General features: G+C 40.0%; 1 protein-coding gene across 1 annotated transcript in view; it reads right to left on the reverse strand.

Moving 5' to 3' along the window:
• Nucleotides 1–12,400: 12,400 nt before the first annotated feature.
• PPP1R2 (protein phosphatase 1 regulatory inhibitor subunit 2) overlaps nt 12,401–16,544 on the reverse strand; it is a 30,238-nt gene continuing 26,094 nt past the window's right edge. Inside the window, exon 6 of the mRNA XM_054479832.2 lies at nt 12,401–14,935. Within this exon, the coding sequence (XP_054335807.1) occupies nt 14,889–14,935 (47 nt within the window). The 3' untranslated portion in view covers nt 12,401–14,888. The remainder of the gene's footprint in view (nt 14,936–16,544) is intronic.

A 16,544-nucleotide genomic window follows, 5' to 3' on the forward strand; every position in this document is an offset into this window, starting at 1 on the left:
GTGCATTGGCCCTCAAAAGGCCAATGAGGACACTCTCACAGACCACCAATGATCTAGGTGACCCTAAATCTAACGAAGTCTTTCTCATGTTAGATTAACCCTCTATTGTTTTGAGGGTTCAATGAACTAATTCATGTAATACACTTAGTAGAGTATCTGAAATGTTCAAGATATGTTCTAAACTTATATCTTGTATTGGTCTATCCACATCTTCTGAATATAGGTAAATCCAGCAAGTGGATCTTTCTGTCATTTAAAAAATTCTGAAGTAGGCTGCGCAAGGTAGTTCATGCCTATAATACCAGCACTTTGGGAGACTGAGGCAGGAGGTTCACTTGAGGCCGGGAGTTTGAGACCAACCTGGCCAACATGGCGAGACATCGTCTCTACAAAAAATTTTAGAAATTAGGCGTGGTGGTGTGTACCTGTGGTCCCAGCTACTCTGGAGGTTGAGGCAGGAGGATCACCTGAGCCTAGGAGGTTAAGGCTGCAGTGAGCTGTGATTGCACCACTGCATTCTAGGCTGGGAGACAGAGCGAGACCCTGAAAAAGAGAGAAAGAGAAAGAGAGAAAGAGAAGGGAGGGGGGAAGGGAGGGAGGGAGGGAAGGAAGGAAGGAAGGAAAGGAAAGGAAGGAAGTAAGGAAGGAGAAAGAAAGAGGAGTAAAGGAGGGAAGGAAGGGAGAGAGGAAGGAAGGGAGGGAGAGGGAGAGGGGGAGGGGGAGGGGGAGGGAAGAAAAGTCGACCGGGTGCAGTGGCTCAAGCTTGTAATACCAGCACTTTGGGAGGCTGAGGTGGGTGGATCACTTAAGGTCAGGAGTTCAAGACCAGCCTGGCCAATATGGCAAAACCCCGTTTCTAATAAAAGTACAAAATAGAAAATTTAGCCAGGTGTCTTGGTGCATGCCTGTAATCCCAGCTACTCAGGAGGCCGAGGCAGGAGAATCACTTGAACTTGGGAGGCACAGGTTGCAGTGAGCCCAGATTGCACCACTGCACTCCAGGCTGGGCAACAGAGTGAGACTCTGTCTCAAAAAAAGAGACCTGGCGGGGTGGCTCATACTTGTAATCCCAGCACTTTGGGAGGCCGAGGTGGGCGGATCACTTGAGGATAGGAGTTTAAGACCAGCCTGGCCAACATGGTGAAACCCCGTTTCTACTAAAAATATTAAAAAATTCGCCGGGCATGGTGGCAGGCACCTGTAATCCCAGCTACTTGGGAGGCTAAGGCAGCAGAATAGCTCAAACCCAGGAGGCAGAGGTTGTAGTGAGCCGAGATCACGCCATTGCAATCCAGCCTGGGCAACAAGAGCAAAACTCCATCTCAAACAAACCAACAAACAACAACAAAAAACTCATCACATTTTTACTCACTTGCACTTACATAAAAAATCTAGAAGATCTCGAAAAGAAGAATACACCCTTCTATTTTAATTTTTTAAATTAACAAATAAAAGTTATATATTTATGGTGTGTACACACATTTTTTATTTATGTGTATACATCGTGGAATAGTTAAACTAACACATCCATCACCTCATATACTTATTTTTTCATCCTAAGAACATTTAAAACCTGCTCTTTCAGCAATTTTCAAGTATATAAAACACTGTTATTAATTTTTTTTATTTTTATTTTTTAGAGACAGGGTCTCACTCTGTCCCCCAGGCTGGAGTGCAGTGGCACAATCATAGCTCACTTCAGCCTTGACCTCCTAGGCTCAAGCAATCCTCCCACTTCAGCCTCCCAGGTTGCTGGAACTACAGGCGTGTACCACCATACCCAGCTCATTTTATTTTTTATTTTTTAGAGACAGTGTCTCACCATGTTACTTAGGCTGGTCTTGAATTCCTGGCCTCAAGTGATCCTCCTACCTCGGCCTTCCAAAGTACTGGGACTACAGGGGTGAACCACTGCACCCAGCCAAAACACTGTTATTAACTATAGTCACCATATTTAACAATAGATTACCCCAAGTTATTCCTTCATCTAACTGAAACTTTATGTCCTTTGACCAACATCTTTCCAACCCCAAACCCCAGCCACTGGCAACCATCATTCTACTCTTTTTTTTTTTTTTTTTTTGAGACAGAGTATCACTCTGTCGCCCAGGCTTTTTTTTTTTTTTTTTTTTTTTTTTGATACAGGGTCTCACTCTGTCGCCCAGACTGGAGTGCAGTGACGTGATCTCGGCTCACTGCAAGTTCAGCCTCCCGGGTTCACGCCATTCTCCTGCCTCAGCCTCCAGAGTAGCTGGGACTACAGGTGCCCACCGCCACGCCCAGCTAATTTTTTTTTGTATTTTTAGTAGAGACAGGGTTTCACCATGTTAGCCAGGATGGTCTCGATCTCCTGATCTCATGATCTGCCCGCCTTGGCCTCCCAAAGTGCTGGGATTATAGGCGTGAGCCACTGCGTCTGGCCCATTCTACTCTTTACTTCTGAGTTTGACTTTTTAGATTCCACACATAAGTGAGGTCATGCAGTATTTGTATTTCTGTGCCTGGCTTATTTCACTTAACATATGTCCTCCACATTCATCCATGTTCTTGCAAATGACAGCATTTCTTTTTTAAGGCTGAATAATATTCCACTGTGTATATACACCACATTTTCTTTATACATTCAACTGCTGGTGGACACTTACATCTCTTCAACATACCAGTTTCATTTGCTTTGGATATACAACCAGAAATGGAATTGCTGGATCATATAGTAGTTCTATTTTTAATTATTTGAGGAAACTTCATATGGATTCCCATAATGGTTGTACCAATTTATATTCCCCAGTTTACAAAGGTTCTCTTTTCTCCACATCCTCATCAACATTTATCTCTTATTTTTAATTCTTCAGAAAAGTCTCATCAACATACATAATATTATTTTTCTGGAGTCTGGGCAAAAAAGAAAGCTAAGTATTCAAAGTATGGTTCTCAAAATTCATTCAAGAGAAAGAAAACAAGTCACAGACTGGGAGAATATATTTGCAAAAGATTTATGTGATAAAGGACTGTTATTCAAAATATACAAAGAACTCTTAAAGCTCAACAATAATAAAACAACCGGCTGGGCATGGTGGCTCATGCTTGTGATCCCAGCACTGTGGGAGGTGTGAAGATTGCTTAAGCCCAGGAGTTGGAGACCAGCCTGGGTAACATAGTGAGACCTTGGCTCTACAAAAAAATCTAAAAATTGGCTGGGTGCGGTGGCTCACATTTGTAATCCCAATACTTTGGGAGGCTGAGGTGGGAGGATTGCTTGAGCTCAGGAGTTCGAGACCAGCCTGGACAACATGGTGAAACCCCATCTCTACAAGAAAAACAAAAATTAGCCAAGCACAGTGGCGCATGCCTGTAGTTCCAGCTACTTGGGAGGCTGAGGTGGGAGGATTGCTTGAGTCTGGAGGTTGCGCCTGTGCAGTGAGCCGTGATTGTGCCACTGTACTCCAGCCTGGATGACAGCAAGACCTTGTTTCTTAAAAAAAAAAAAAGCTCCACATCACATATCATCTGGGAAATGCAAATCATTAGTGTGGCTAAAATCCAGAACACTTATAACACTAAACACTGACAAGGATATGGAGCAATAGGAACTCTCATATATTGCTGGTGGGAAAATGGTTCAGCTGCATTGGAAGACAGTTTGGCAGATTCTTACAAAACTAAATAAACTCTTACTGTATGATCCAGCAACTGCACTCCTTCGTATTTAACCAAAGGAGTTGTACACGTTAAAACCTGTACACAGATGTTTGTGGCAGCTTTACTCACAATTTCCAAAACTTATAAGCAACCAAGATGTCCTCCAGTGGATTAATGAATAAACTGTGGTATATCCAGAAAATGGAATAACATTCAGTGTTAAAAAGAAATGAGCTATCTAGCCATGAAAAGATACGGAGGAAGCTTCAATGCATATTACTACGTGAAAGAACTCAATCTGAAAAGGCTATATACTGTATGATTCCAACTATATGACATTCTGGAAAAGGCAAAATTATGGAACTAACAACAAGCCCAGTGGTTGCCAGGGGTTGGGAGGAGGAAGGAATGAATCAGTGGAGAGGATTTTTAGGGCAGTGAAGCTCCTCTGTATGATATCACAGTGGTAGATAGAGCGGAGCTCCTCTGTATGATATCACAGTGGTAGATAGCGCGGAGCTCCTCTGTATGATATCACAGTGGTAGATAGAGCGGAGCTCCTCTGTATGATATCACAGTGGTAGATAGAGCGGAGCTCCTCTGTATGATATCACAGTGGTAGATAGAGCGGAGCTCCTCTGTATGATATCACAGTGGTAGATAGAGCGGAGCTCCTCTGTATGATATCACAGTGGTAGATAGAGCGGAGCTCCTCTGTATGATATCACAGTGGTAGATACAGCGGAGCTCGTCTGTATGATATCACAGTGGTAGATACAGCGGAGCTCCTCTGTATGATATCACAGTGGTAGATAGAGCGGAGCTCCTCTGTATGATATCACAGTGGTAGATAGAGCGGAGCTCCTCTGTATGATATCACAGTGGTAGATACAGCGGAGCTCCTCTGTATGATATCACAGTGGTAGATAGAGCGGAGCTCCTCTGTATGATATCACAGTGGTAGATAGAGCGGAGCTCCTCTGTATGATATCACAGTGGTAGATAGAGCGGAGCTCCTCTGTATGATATCACAGTGGTAGATACAGCGGAGCTCGTCTGTATGATATCACAGTGGTAGATACAGCGGAGCTCCTCTGTATGATATCACAGTGGTAGATACAGCGGAGCTCCTCTGTATGATATCACAGTGGTAGATACAGCGGAGCTCCTCTGTATAATATCACAGTGGTAGATACAGCGGAGCTCCTCTGTATGATATCACAGTGGTAGATATAGTGAAGCTCTTCTGTATGATATCACAGTGGTAGATACAGTGAAGCTGCTCTGTATGATATCACAGTGGTAGATACAGTGAAGCTGCTCTTTATGATATCACAGTGGTAGATAAAGGAAGCTCCTCTGTATGATATCACAGTGGTAGATATAGCGAAGCTACTCTGTGTGACATCACAGTGGTACATATACATCATTATGCATTTGTTCAAACCCATAGAATGTACTATACCAAGAGTGAGCCCAAATGTAAACTATGGACTTTGGGTCAGTGTCATTGCAGGTTCATTGATTATAACAAAAGTACCACTTTGTGGGGGATATTGGTTATGGGGGATGTTATGTATGTGTGGGGGCAGATGGTACATAAGAAATCTCTGTACTTTTCTCTCAGTTTTGCTGTGAAGCTAAAACTGCTCTAAAAAATGAAGCCTATTTTAAAAAAATCACAAAACTTTCTTTGACTCATGTTCTAGTTGGACCACAAAAGTGGACAACTGCTATCTTTTCCAAAAGTGTTAAATAACTTCATGAAACAGGGCTGGTCACCATTCAAGAGGTATTACATCTCAGTAACAACCCCTTCACCCTGGTCAGAGATTTTTGGCAATTTCTAACATCCAGAAACACAGACAGGAGGCTCGAAATGAAAACAAGCCTCCTGGTATCAAGGAAAACAGTCACAAAGCCCAAACACATAAGCTGGTAATGACCCTCAGATGTCTTACTGTTGAAAAAGCCCAGAATGTTAAAGCTCAGGAAGAATCCCTTCGATGGGTTCTTAAGGACAAGACTGTATTTCAGATAGTATAATAATCAATGTTCTGGGTTAGGCACGGTGACTCGTGCCTCTAATCCTAGCACTTTGGGAGGCCGGAGGCCAAGGTGGGCAGATTGCTTGAGCTCAGGAGTTTGAGACCAGCCTGGGCAACATGGTGAAACCCCGTCCCCACCAAAAATAATAATAAAAAAAATTAGCTGGGCGTGATGGCGCATTCCTGTAGTCTCAGCTACGGGGGAGGCTGAGGCGAGAGGATCGCTTGAGCCCAGGAGGTGGAGGCTGCAGTGAGCTGAGATCGTGCCACTGCACTCCAGCCTGGGCGACAGAGTGAGACTCTGTCTCAAAAAAAAAAAAAAAAAAATTTATATATATATAAATAACAATAATCAATGTTCATCATAAGAACAAGCTGGAGTCAATGAGTAAAGATTATGTTTGGTTTTTGAATATTGGAAAATGCACCACTCTCTAGCAAGATTTCCAAAAATGCTTACAAGCTGGAGTTTTGGTACAAGGCCTCAGCTGATTTGAGAAATTTTACTTCAGTGTAAGAGCTTGTTTTCAGATTATCCTGAATGTGTGAATTCTTAATACTCTCCACTCTGGAAAAAAGATAACCACCAAAGCAAGACAGGGCCACAGTGGTTCAGTCCAAGGAGAGATTTATTGTGAAAATGAAGAGTCAGAGTAACTGGATTCTAGTCCGTCCTCTGCCAAGAACCAGTTGAGTAATATTGACTTCCCTTTGCTTGCCTCTAAAAATTTAGGAAATCAGTTATTTCTGGTTTCTTTCTGGTTTCTAAGGAAATTAGCTGATTTTTGGTTTCTTTCTGGTTCTGATATTCAAACTTGAAACATGAAGAAACATTAATAGGAAGGAAAAGGTGAATCACATTATGAGCAGGTATCATCCTTTTATTCACTCTGGCCATACTTGTTGAGAGTTCTATTGAGCTGGCCCATACCAAGTTCTGAGAATACTGTAGTAAGGAAAAGATCTCCTGCCTTCATGGAGCTTTTTATTTAGTGAGGAAACCAGGCAACAAGCAAATAAACCAACAAGTTGAGGAAACAGTCTGAGAATCATAGGAAAGACATCTTTTTTAGATGGAATAGGCAGGAAATAGCACCTCTGGGGGAGTTACGTTTGAACCTAAAAATGAGCGGAAAAGTTGTATGAAAAATTAGTAAAGAGCATTTCCAGCAGAGGGGCTTGCTAGTATCTCGGCCCTAACAGAGGAGAGAAACTTAGTAAACTGTACAAACTGAATAAAAAACCAAAACAAAATTTCTAATGACTGAAATAATTAAGTAGGAGTGGCACCAAAAATTTGAACAGGTATGTGGGAACCAGTACAAAGTTTTGTCAGTCAGTCTAAGAAACCTGGACGCATTCTTAAGGATGGTAGAGAAATTGCTGAAAGGCTTTAAGTAGGACAGCAACACTTACTGCTTTTTAAAAAATGGACTGGAGGCCAGGCGTGGGGGCTCATGCCTGCAATCCCAGCACCTTTGGAGGCCGAGGCGGGCGGATCATGAGGTCAGGAGATCGAGACCATCCTGGCTAACATGGTGAAACCCCGTCTCTACTAAAAATAGAAAAAAAAAAATTAGCCGGGCGCCTGTAGTCCCAGCTACTCGGGAGGCTGAGGTAGGAGAATGGCGTGAACCCGGGAGGCAGAGCTTGCAGTGAGCTGAGATCACACCACTGCACTCCAGCCTGGGCAACAGAGCGAGATTCCGTCTCAAAAAAAAAAAAAAAAAAAAGGACTGGAAAATGGAAAGCTGGGTGCAGTGGCTGATTCCTGTAATCCCAGCACTTTGGAAAGCTGTCGCAGGAGGATCACTTGAAGCTAGGAGTTCACGACTAGCCTGGGTAACCTAGCAAAACCCCCTCTCTACAAAATGTTTTAAAATTAGCTAGGCATAGTGGCACATCCCTATAGTCCTAGCCACTTGTGAGGCTGAGGTGGGAGGATCAATTGAGTCCACGAGTTTTAGGATGCAGTGAGTTATAAATGTGCCACTGTACTCCAGCACGAGCAACCGAGCAAGACTCTGCCTCTTAAAAAAATGTTTTTTAAAAAGTATGATGGCTTGACTAAGGTATCTACAGTAGAGATTGAAGATGGTGAGAGATTTAATACATGATGAAGGTATGGACTGGATTTGAGTATTTGAGAGAAAGAAATGAATCAAGGTAGACAATGTGGTACTCAGTTATTGATTTTGGGAGAGTATTTGGAGTGGGGGATAGAGCTATTAAGAATAGTTGGGAGGGGCCGGGCGTGGTGGCTCACACCTGTAATCCCAGCACTTGGGAGGCCGAGGCAGGCGGATTGCCTGAGCTCGGGAGTTTGAGACCAGTCTGGCTAACATGGTGAAACCCTGTCACTACTAAAAAATACAAAAAAATTAGCCGGGCGTGGTGGCATGTACTGTGATTCCAGCTACTTGGGAGGCTGAGGCAGGGGAATTGCTTGAACCAGGGAGATGGAGGTTGCAGTGAGCCGAGATCCTGCCACGGCACTCCAGGCTGGGCAACAGAGCAAGACTCTGTCTCACAAAAAAAAAACAACAACAACAAAAAAACAGTTTGGCGGAAAAAAACTCAAGTTTCGAACATGATGTTTATGATATACATAAGACATATAAGCAATAGACATCGTGATTCTTCTGTTCTACCTCTTTTGTATATATTTTGCTTTTTGTCACAGTGATTATATACCTTTGTTCTAAGAACCATTTTTTATTTACCTTTTCAATGTGCATTCATTCCCCAGCAAAACTCCTGAGCACATACTTGGTGCTTAATAAAGATTTAATAATGTTCTAAAAAACAAACATCTTTTCCTCTCAACTTTATCAGTGTGTCCTCATTGAGTCCATAAAATTTCAGACTCTAGGTCTACAGAACAATGCTTGAAGCTTAGAGTAATAGAGAATATTATTCTGGGTTCAATTCACTTAGTAATCTGGTCAATTCCACCCGATCTCCCAGGACTGTTTTTAAGAGTCCTAGATTGGATTATATACTTTGTGATTTACCATGAAAAACTAACTCTCAAAAGCTGGGCATAGGGACGGGAGCGGTGGCTCACGCCTGTAATCCCAGCACTTTGGGAGGCCAAGGCGGGCGGATCACAAGGTCAGGAGATCGAGACCATCCTGGCTAACACAGTGAAACCGTCTCTACTAAAAATACAAAAAAAAAAAAAAAAAATTAGCCAGGCGTGGTGGTGGGCGCCTGTAGTCCCAGCTACTCAGGAGGCTGAGGCAGGAGAATGGCATGAACCCGGGAGGCGGAGCTTGCAGTGAGCCGAGATTGCACCACTGCACTCCAGCCTGGGAGACAGAGCAAGACTCCGTCTCAAAAAAAAAAAAAAAAAAAAAAAAAAAGCTGGGCATTGGCCAGGCGCGGTGGTTCATGCCTGTAATCCCAGCACTTTGGGAGGCGGATCACTTGAGGCCAGAAGTTCAAGACCAGTCTGGCCAACATGGCGAAACGCCATCTCTACTAAAAATACCATAAATTAGCTGGGCAGTGGTGCGTGCCTGTAGTCCCAGCTACGCGTGAGGCTTAAGGTGGAAGGATCACTTGAACCTGGGAGGCAGAGGTTGCAGTGAGCTGAAATCACATCATTGTGCTCTAGCCTGGGCAACAGAGTGAGACAGTTCTCAAAAAAAAAAAAAAAAAATGCTGGGTGTAGCTGTGTGTGCTTGTAGTCCCAGCTCCTGGGGAGGCTTGAGGTGGGAGGATCACTTGAAACCAGGAGTTGAGTCCAGCCTGGGCAACACAGTGAGCCTCTGTCTCTAAAATACACACAAAGACTCAGACACTCCTACTTGGGGAAGCAGGGACCAGTTTGCTTTTCAAAGTTAGCAGTGAACCAAAGCACATTTCCTAAGATAGTTTCAAGCTAAAGCAGGACTTCCATATTGTGGTTTTGACCCAGCCTTTCCTTCCCCAGCCCCTTGTCCCCCAGTAAATCAACTTAGGGATTATTAAAACAGCAGCAGCAGCTTAAATGGCAACAATCCACAAATCTGCTTCAACTTCTGAAATCTAACATTTGTACTAGGCTTTTGTGTTAAAAAAAATCATTTGACATTTCTGATTTTTGTGAGAACTATCTTGCTTAGTAAAAATTTTGAGGTAGGTGACTAGAGACATTGTATTAGTCTGTTCTCACATGGCTATAAAGAACTACCTGAGACTGGGTAATTTATTTGAAAAAGAGGTTGAATTAACTCACAGTTCCACAGGCTTAACAAGAAGCACGACTGGGAGGCCTCAGGAAACTTACAATCATGGTGGAAGGCAAAGGGGAAGTAGGCACATCTTCACAGGTGGCAGGAGAGAGAGAGAAAAGGAGTAAGTGCTACACACTTTTAAACAACTAACTCTCCTGAGAACTCACTCATTAGCACAAGAACAGCAAGGGGGAAATCTACCCCCATGATCCAATCACCTCCTATTGGGTCCCTCCCCCAACAATGGGGATTACAATTCAACGTGAGATTTGGGTGGGGACACAGAGCCAAACCAAACATATCAGAGATCTTAATTTGGTATTAAGGAAATCCACATAAAACTCTGATAAACAGCAGTGTCTTGCTAGCCTACCCTTCTCAGTCTCACCTACCAGAAAGGCCTCCTGAGAATGGCTGCAGAGGGTGAGTGTCTTCTTACTCCTGCCTTGTTCTTGCAAAGCAGTGCTCCGTCTGCTCTGCACACCTAAGCTTGAAACTCTTTAAAGGCAGGGAAATAATCTTATGTTCATATTTCCCAATTTAGCTTGGCACAGTGCCCTACGATAAAATGCTTATTTTTCAATTGAGAGTGTCTTTTACATAGGAAGATAAAAACATAGAATTCTGATGCTAAGTAATTGCTTATACAGGGATACTTCTGAGACCAAGGAGCCTAACTAAACGAGAATGTAACTAAACTTTGCTTCCTATGTTCATTTCATTCGTCTATTATTGGTAACACTTTTTCGGACCGAACCATTAGAACAAGGCATACTGAAAAGCTGCTTATAATCCTCTTTGCTTAATAAGTGAGGTCAAATGATATTAAGATATTAAAAATTAGCCTACAGAATCCCCTTCTAGTTCTAGTCAACACTGTCATCAATCCACACACAATTAAACAGATAGGAACAATTTATAGGAGTTATCTTCCAGTTGCAACAATTCCCATTGGTAATAGAACTGAAATGCTGAACACTTGGCAGACTTTACTGAAAAAAATTTCAGGTTGGGCAGTTGAGATAAAATCATGACTAAACACTTGCCAAATCCACCCTTACTCACCTACTCTCAGCGTTACCTCCCCCAGTAATTCCTCAAATCAAAAACCAGATGAGTCAAATCCCAAAACCACTTTGCTGGAGTACCCAAGTTTGGGGGTATGAGCTACAGACCAGAGACACTTGTTATCTGCTCTTCTGTTTTCTTGATGGGTATTAGATGTGCTCTTGCCAACCAGCTATGCAGAGTTGATAGCGAGTATAAGACATTCCAAAAGACTGCTTGAGCAGCAGGTCTTTGGAATAATAGTCTATCAGTACAAAACCACTGCAGCTTATAACCAACCACAACTACACATTCATCTGTCCTGAATATATATTTTGCAGTTTCTTGCATAAGTTACCAAAAATTAAAATCTTATGTTTGGCAAGTTTTATCCAATCCATCAATACTCTGCAGTTATTGCTACCATGTCTTCTTTCTTTCACTGATAAACCATTCTCTTCCTTTTTTAGGAGAAAGTCCAAGTTTGATATATTAGAGACCCTGGCCTATTGCCCTACTTGGGATGTTATTTGATGGACAAAGTGGGGTGGTCATAGTGAAATATGTTTGAAAAAGGTAAAACTAAGTTTTAAATAGGTTCCTATAAGCAGGACTGCTCAGACTCTTTGTTATGATAATAATGTACATAAGTCTCCAAGAGGCAGGGGAATAAAGTACATAGTATGTGCAAGGCTTGTTTATCATATCATTTTCATGGAACATTGTGTGGGATAAGGGTTTCATGGAACACACTGGCAAATCCTGGGTTAGGTACATGTTGGTTTTTATAGGCTGGCATGGTCCTTGACTTGTTGAGACGGATTCTATGAAAAAAAATCACGTTCTGAGCTTGAAACAGCCTGCTAAGAAACAAACTTGCAAAACACAACCAAATGACATGCATTCATCTCCAGCCACTGGCTATTTGTGCTTTTGAGCGATTTTTCCTAGATGGTACACAAACTGCAAACAAAATTAAATTATTTGCAATTTTTCAGATTTTAAAAAACCCCAGAAGCTCAAACACCTGAAAAATGCTACTCCTAAAGCATACAGTTATGTATCAATAATCCATATATATTTATTTGTAAGGTACAATTTCTAAAATGTTTTGTACATCAAAAAATGTATGAATAAAGACCATGAAATTTAGTTAGGTTTGGATTTAAATCCTGTCATTTAGCATGTGTGAGGCACTGAAACTATTAATAAATAAGTTGACCAAGAGCATCTTCCTCACTTACAAAGTGTAGATAAGAATGCTTGCTTTGTGTGGCGGTTTTGAGGATTAGATATAAGGGACTGAGCAGAATGCTACTATGACTAAAAAAACTACTCTGCCACAGCGTAATCCATGATTCACTCCTGCTACCCAGAGCACTTGGTCAATGGATTAAGGTCTTGAGATAGCTAAGTAGCAATAAAATACAATCCACACACAGGCAATTGTCATATTATTGTATTTTATTACAGTATGTGTAGTGTATACTAACTGAAAGGGAAAAATGTAAACAAAATCAAAGTCATGGGGAAAATGGCATCTTGCTTTAATCTTCAACTGAAAGTTACCTTAACAATCCATTTATACCATTATGTCAAATTTTAGTCATCTCTGTAGAATTTTAGACAAATGAAAATGGACAAGGTAACACCAAAGAGTTAAGCACAGAAAGTGATACTGATTAAAAAGTTGAAAGTAAAATCTACCTTGGCTAGAACTGAACATTCAGATCTGTCTCTCCAGAGGAAGATCTAACTTGAACTCTAATGGTTCATATTTTGACTAGTTCATATCCTATCAATTAGCTACTTATGACTTGAACATAGCTTTTCTCAGCTGCATTTGACAGCCTAAAACCCCACTGAGCATGCTGCTTGGCATGCCTTACTCCTCTGAAATCATCATCTACTTTCTAAAAACCAGAAAATGAGTTTGCTTCTGATTTAAATTTCAAAAAATAGTTTGTAGAAAACACAAAAAGAATCAACTGTTTAAAGTCTTATCCTTTTCTTCACTCTACGACAGCTACTTCTACAAAAGAAGAAGAAGAAGAGTATGTGGATACTTTCTAAGAACTCAGACACAAGAAAACCAAAATCAGAGGGTGCATGAATATATGTGCACGCATATGTACAGACTTAATCTCTATATCCCCCAAGACAGATTTAAACAGGTAATCCCAACATTCTCAATTCAGAAACCAGAGATAAACAGTTTTGTTTCTAAATCAGTGGTATTACTAGCTGAAATGTTTAGAATACTGCACTTATAGTTCAGCAGTACTTTGATTATATATCTCATTTAAAAAATCAAAATAATAACCACATTCTTCTAACAGCAAAGAATTCTCCCACTTTTTATTTATTTTGAAATACTGCTATTTCCATAAACCTGCAAGTGGAAGATAAGCTGTTCAATAAAAGCCTTCTTTCATATATGTATCTATATATAAAATATACAGACATTATTTGAGAAGTCTGTTCATATAACAGATTATTTTGGTACTAACAAAAATTGTATACAATTCATCAATTGTATGGCTAGAAATGAAACCATAACTAAACCAAGACACACAGGGCTTTCCTGCACTTCGTTTAAGGAAAAAATTCCACATAATTCTTACTGTGTTAGAAGAATAAAGTACATTTGTCATAGTCTACATTATCGTATTCCCTTAAAGCAGGGACTATTTAAAGTTTTTAAATTAAACAATGTCCAGGCTTACTTCTGTCTGTACATTCAGGAATAATCATATCACTGGTTACATACAATTCTCATGCAAAGAAAACCCTCAAAAAACAAAAAAACCCCTCAGTTAGTTGTTTTCTTAAGTCTAATTAAGCCAAACTAATAATAGCCATTTAATTAGCAATCTGTAAATCAGAGAGGTATAGAAATTCAGCAGTTAAACTGTATTTCCCACCTATAGTACTGCTGCTACTCAATCTATTTTCTTCACGTATTGGAAGAATTCATAGGCATTGATGGTCAAAATAAGAATTTCAACATAGCAGCAAATGACAGAAGAGTGAGAGAAAGAGTTCCTAATGTCGTGACAATATTAATGATCCTTTAAAAGGTAAAAGATTGTGTGCGTATGTGTGGAACGGAGTAGGAAATAAAAGCAGGAGGTTAAGACAGGTATTTAAAGGGAATGGCGAGATAGCTACATTAGAATATTTATTTTTTAAAAAAATTGCTCTGAAGTCTGCCCAGTGTACCAAAAACATTAAAAAACAAAAACAAACAAAAAACCCCCCAAAAAACAAAAAACAGAGCAGACATTGGTGAAAGTTTAACCTGATAATTTATTTGTGGGGAAAAAAGCTAGTTTTTACGAGAAAAAGTTCAGTCCTTTCCTTGTAAACACAAAGAAACTCAACAGGAATTTTAAAGGTAGTAGGTCAGAAAATGCAACAGTAACTCTTATAATTCTTTTCAATTAAACAGACAAATCAAGTTGAAGACAAGTGTTAAAATACTATTCAGCCTGAATATTTATCAGTCTATATATCCTGTTGTTCAATTGGCTTTTGATTTTTAAAAAAACAGATCAACAAACTTTGTAAGCTACCACATTTCGAGTGATGAAAATAAATTAGTTCCCCCCCAAAGATATTGTTTAACTTCTAAAGCATAAAAAGCTCTATAATATCTTATACAAATTAACCAGTGTTTTTACAAAAGTAATGCAGTTTTGGACTGATGATATTACACTGTATTTGTGGTAAAGTACTAGGCACAAGAATATATATATCAATTAGGCATTTTCAGTCTAATCAGTCTCTAAGTTTATCATTTAATTCTTGGCAATATATAATAACTGGTATGCATTTTGGTACTTAAGTCATGAATTGTGGAGAACAAGAAGCAATGTATTATAGTCATAGGGTTTACATCTAACAAACAATTGCAGTGTTGAACAAATCTCTTCTATGAACTTCGTAATTTGTTTTGCTGTTGGTCACTTGGAGTAGATCCTGCAAAGATAAAAGAAAAAGTCAACATAATTTGTTACATATTGTCAACCCTGGCTAAAGTTCCCTTCTATTAGCATGCATGACAAGCAAATATAAAAATTTTAAAAACAAATAAGGTATATTTCATGTAGGCTGATTTAGACTGAAACTGAAGAATCTATACACTCCCCTAAATAGGCTAAAGAACAGAAGTGTCTACTTGCTGATAAAACAAACAGGTTTCAGATTGAACATTTTTGTAAGTCACAGGTGGAAAAGTTAAGAGTTTATGACAACTCAAATATCCAGAGCTATAAAAAGATATATATTTATTACCTCAAAGCTATAAAATATCACCTAAGAGTCCAAACATATCATTTTTCTCCAATGAATTGTGTGAATGGGGGAGGAAAGGGGGAAGGGAGGAGACTGACACTGCCCAAAAACTAATGGTTTCTATAGAACTTAGAGATCTTAAAAGCTGGTAAAATGTTAAGGGCCCAAAAAGGGTAGGGGATAAATAAGTTACTTATTTCCCTTAGTCTTACCCTATTCTGGTGGGTTTTATAATGCTAAGCAGGATATACTCCTTTGCAAGGTGTACTTCACCTCCAGTGAAGAAAAATCAGGCACTGAGCTAATACAAAATTTTAATCCTCCATTAAACTTGAACAAAAAATATATTTATGTACTAAATGTGTGAAATGTAATATCTTATAAGCAGAGACGGATAAAATGCCATAGTTATTTTTCAAAAGAAATGGCGTTGAAACAAACAAACAAAAAACCCCGCCTCTATAACAAATAAAAAATAAAATAAAAATAAAAATGGATAATAGAAACATGCCACAGCTACTGCGTAACATGAAGTTTGCTCAAGTTAAATATAAGTTAAACAGACTATGGGATATATAATGGAAATGAAAGGCTATATGAAATAGACTAAAAGGCTGAAGCATATTATGGAATAACAAAAAGTACTGTAATCCTGACACTATGAAACAGCAACTCATCAGGCTGTATCATGGAATTATTCATATTTCATACTATGCTTACCAAAATGGTAATATAATAATTATTTAATTTCCTAAGACTTAAACATTCTGGGCACCACAAATAAAATCAGTTACACCTCCACTGAAAAGTATGAAGTTTGTAAGTAAAAGGAGTAGGTGGTGGGCACAAAAAATCTTCATTAGTGGTGCAGAAGATTCACTTCATTAAATACCAGAGTAACAGTTCATAAAAAATAAATAAAACCTATTTCCTATGACAGATCAGGAGTTGCTAGGCTGCAGGGGCTGGGTGTCTAAGACTTAAAAAAACAAAAACAAAAACAGTTAAATAACTTGTCAATCCAACAGTCAAAAGAATCCGTATTGGAAAGATATGACACACTTTGTACCTAAAGGAATGTAAAAACAAATCTTCCATACTAAAAACATGTTTCAGACTGGGCACGGTGGCTCACACCTGAAATCCCAGCACTTTGGGAGGCCGAGGCGGGCGGATCACAAGGTCAGGAGATTGAGACCATCCTGGCTAACACGGTGAAACCCCATCTCTACTAAAAATACAAAAAATTAGCCAGGCGTGGTGGCGGGCGCCTGTAGTCCCAGCTACTCGGGAG

The sequence above is a fragment of the Pongo pygmaeus genome, chromosome 2 (assembly GCF_028885625.2).
Source record: "Pongo pygmaeus isolate AG05252 chromosome 2, NHGRI_mPonPyg2-v2.0_pri, whole genome shotgun sequence".
Classification (NCBI taxonomy): domain Eukaryota; kingdom Metazoa; phylum Chordata; class Mammalia; order Primates; family Hominidae; genus Pongo; species Pongo pygmaeus.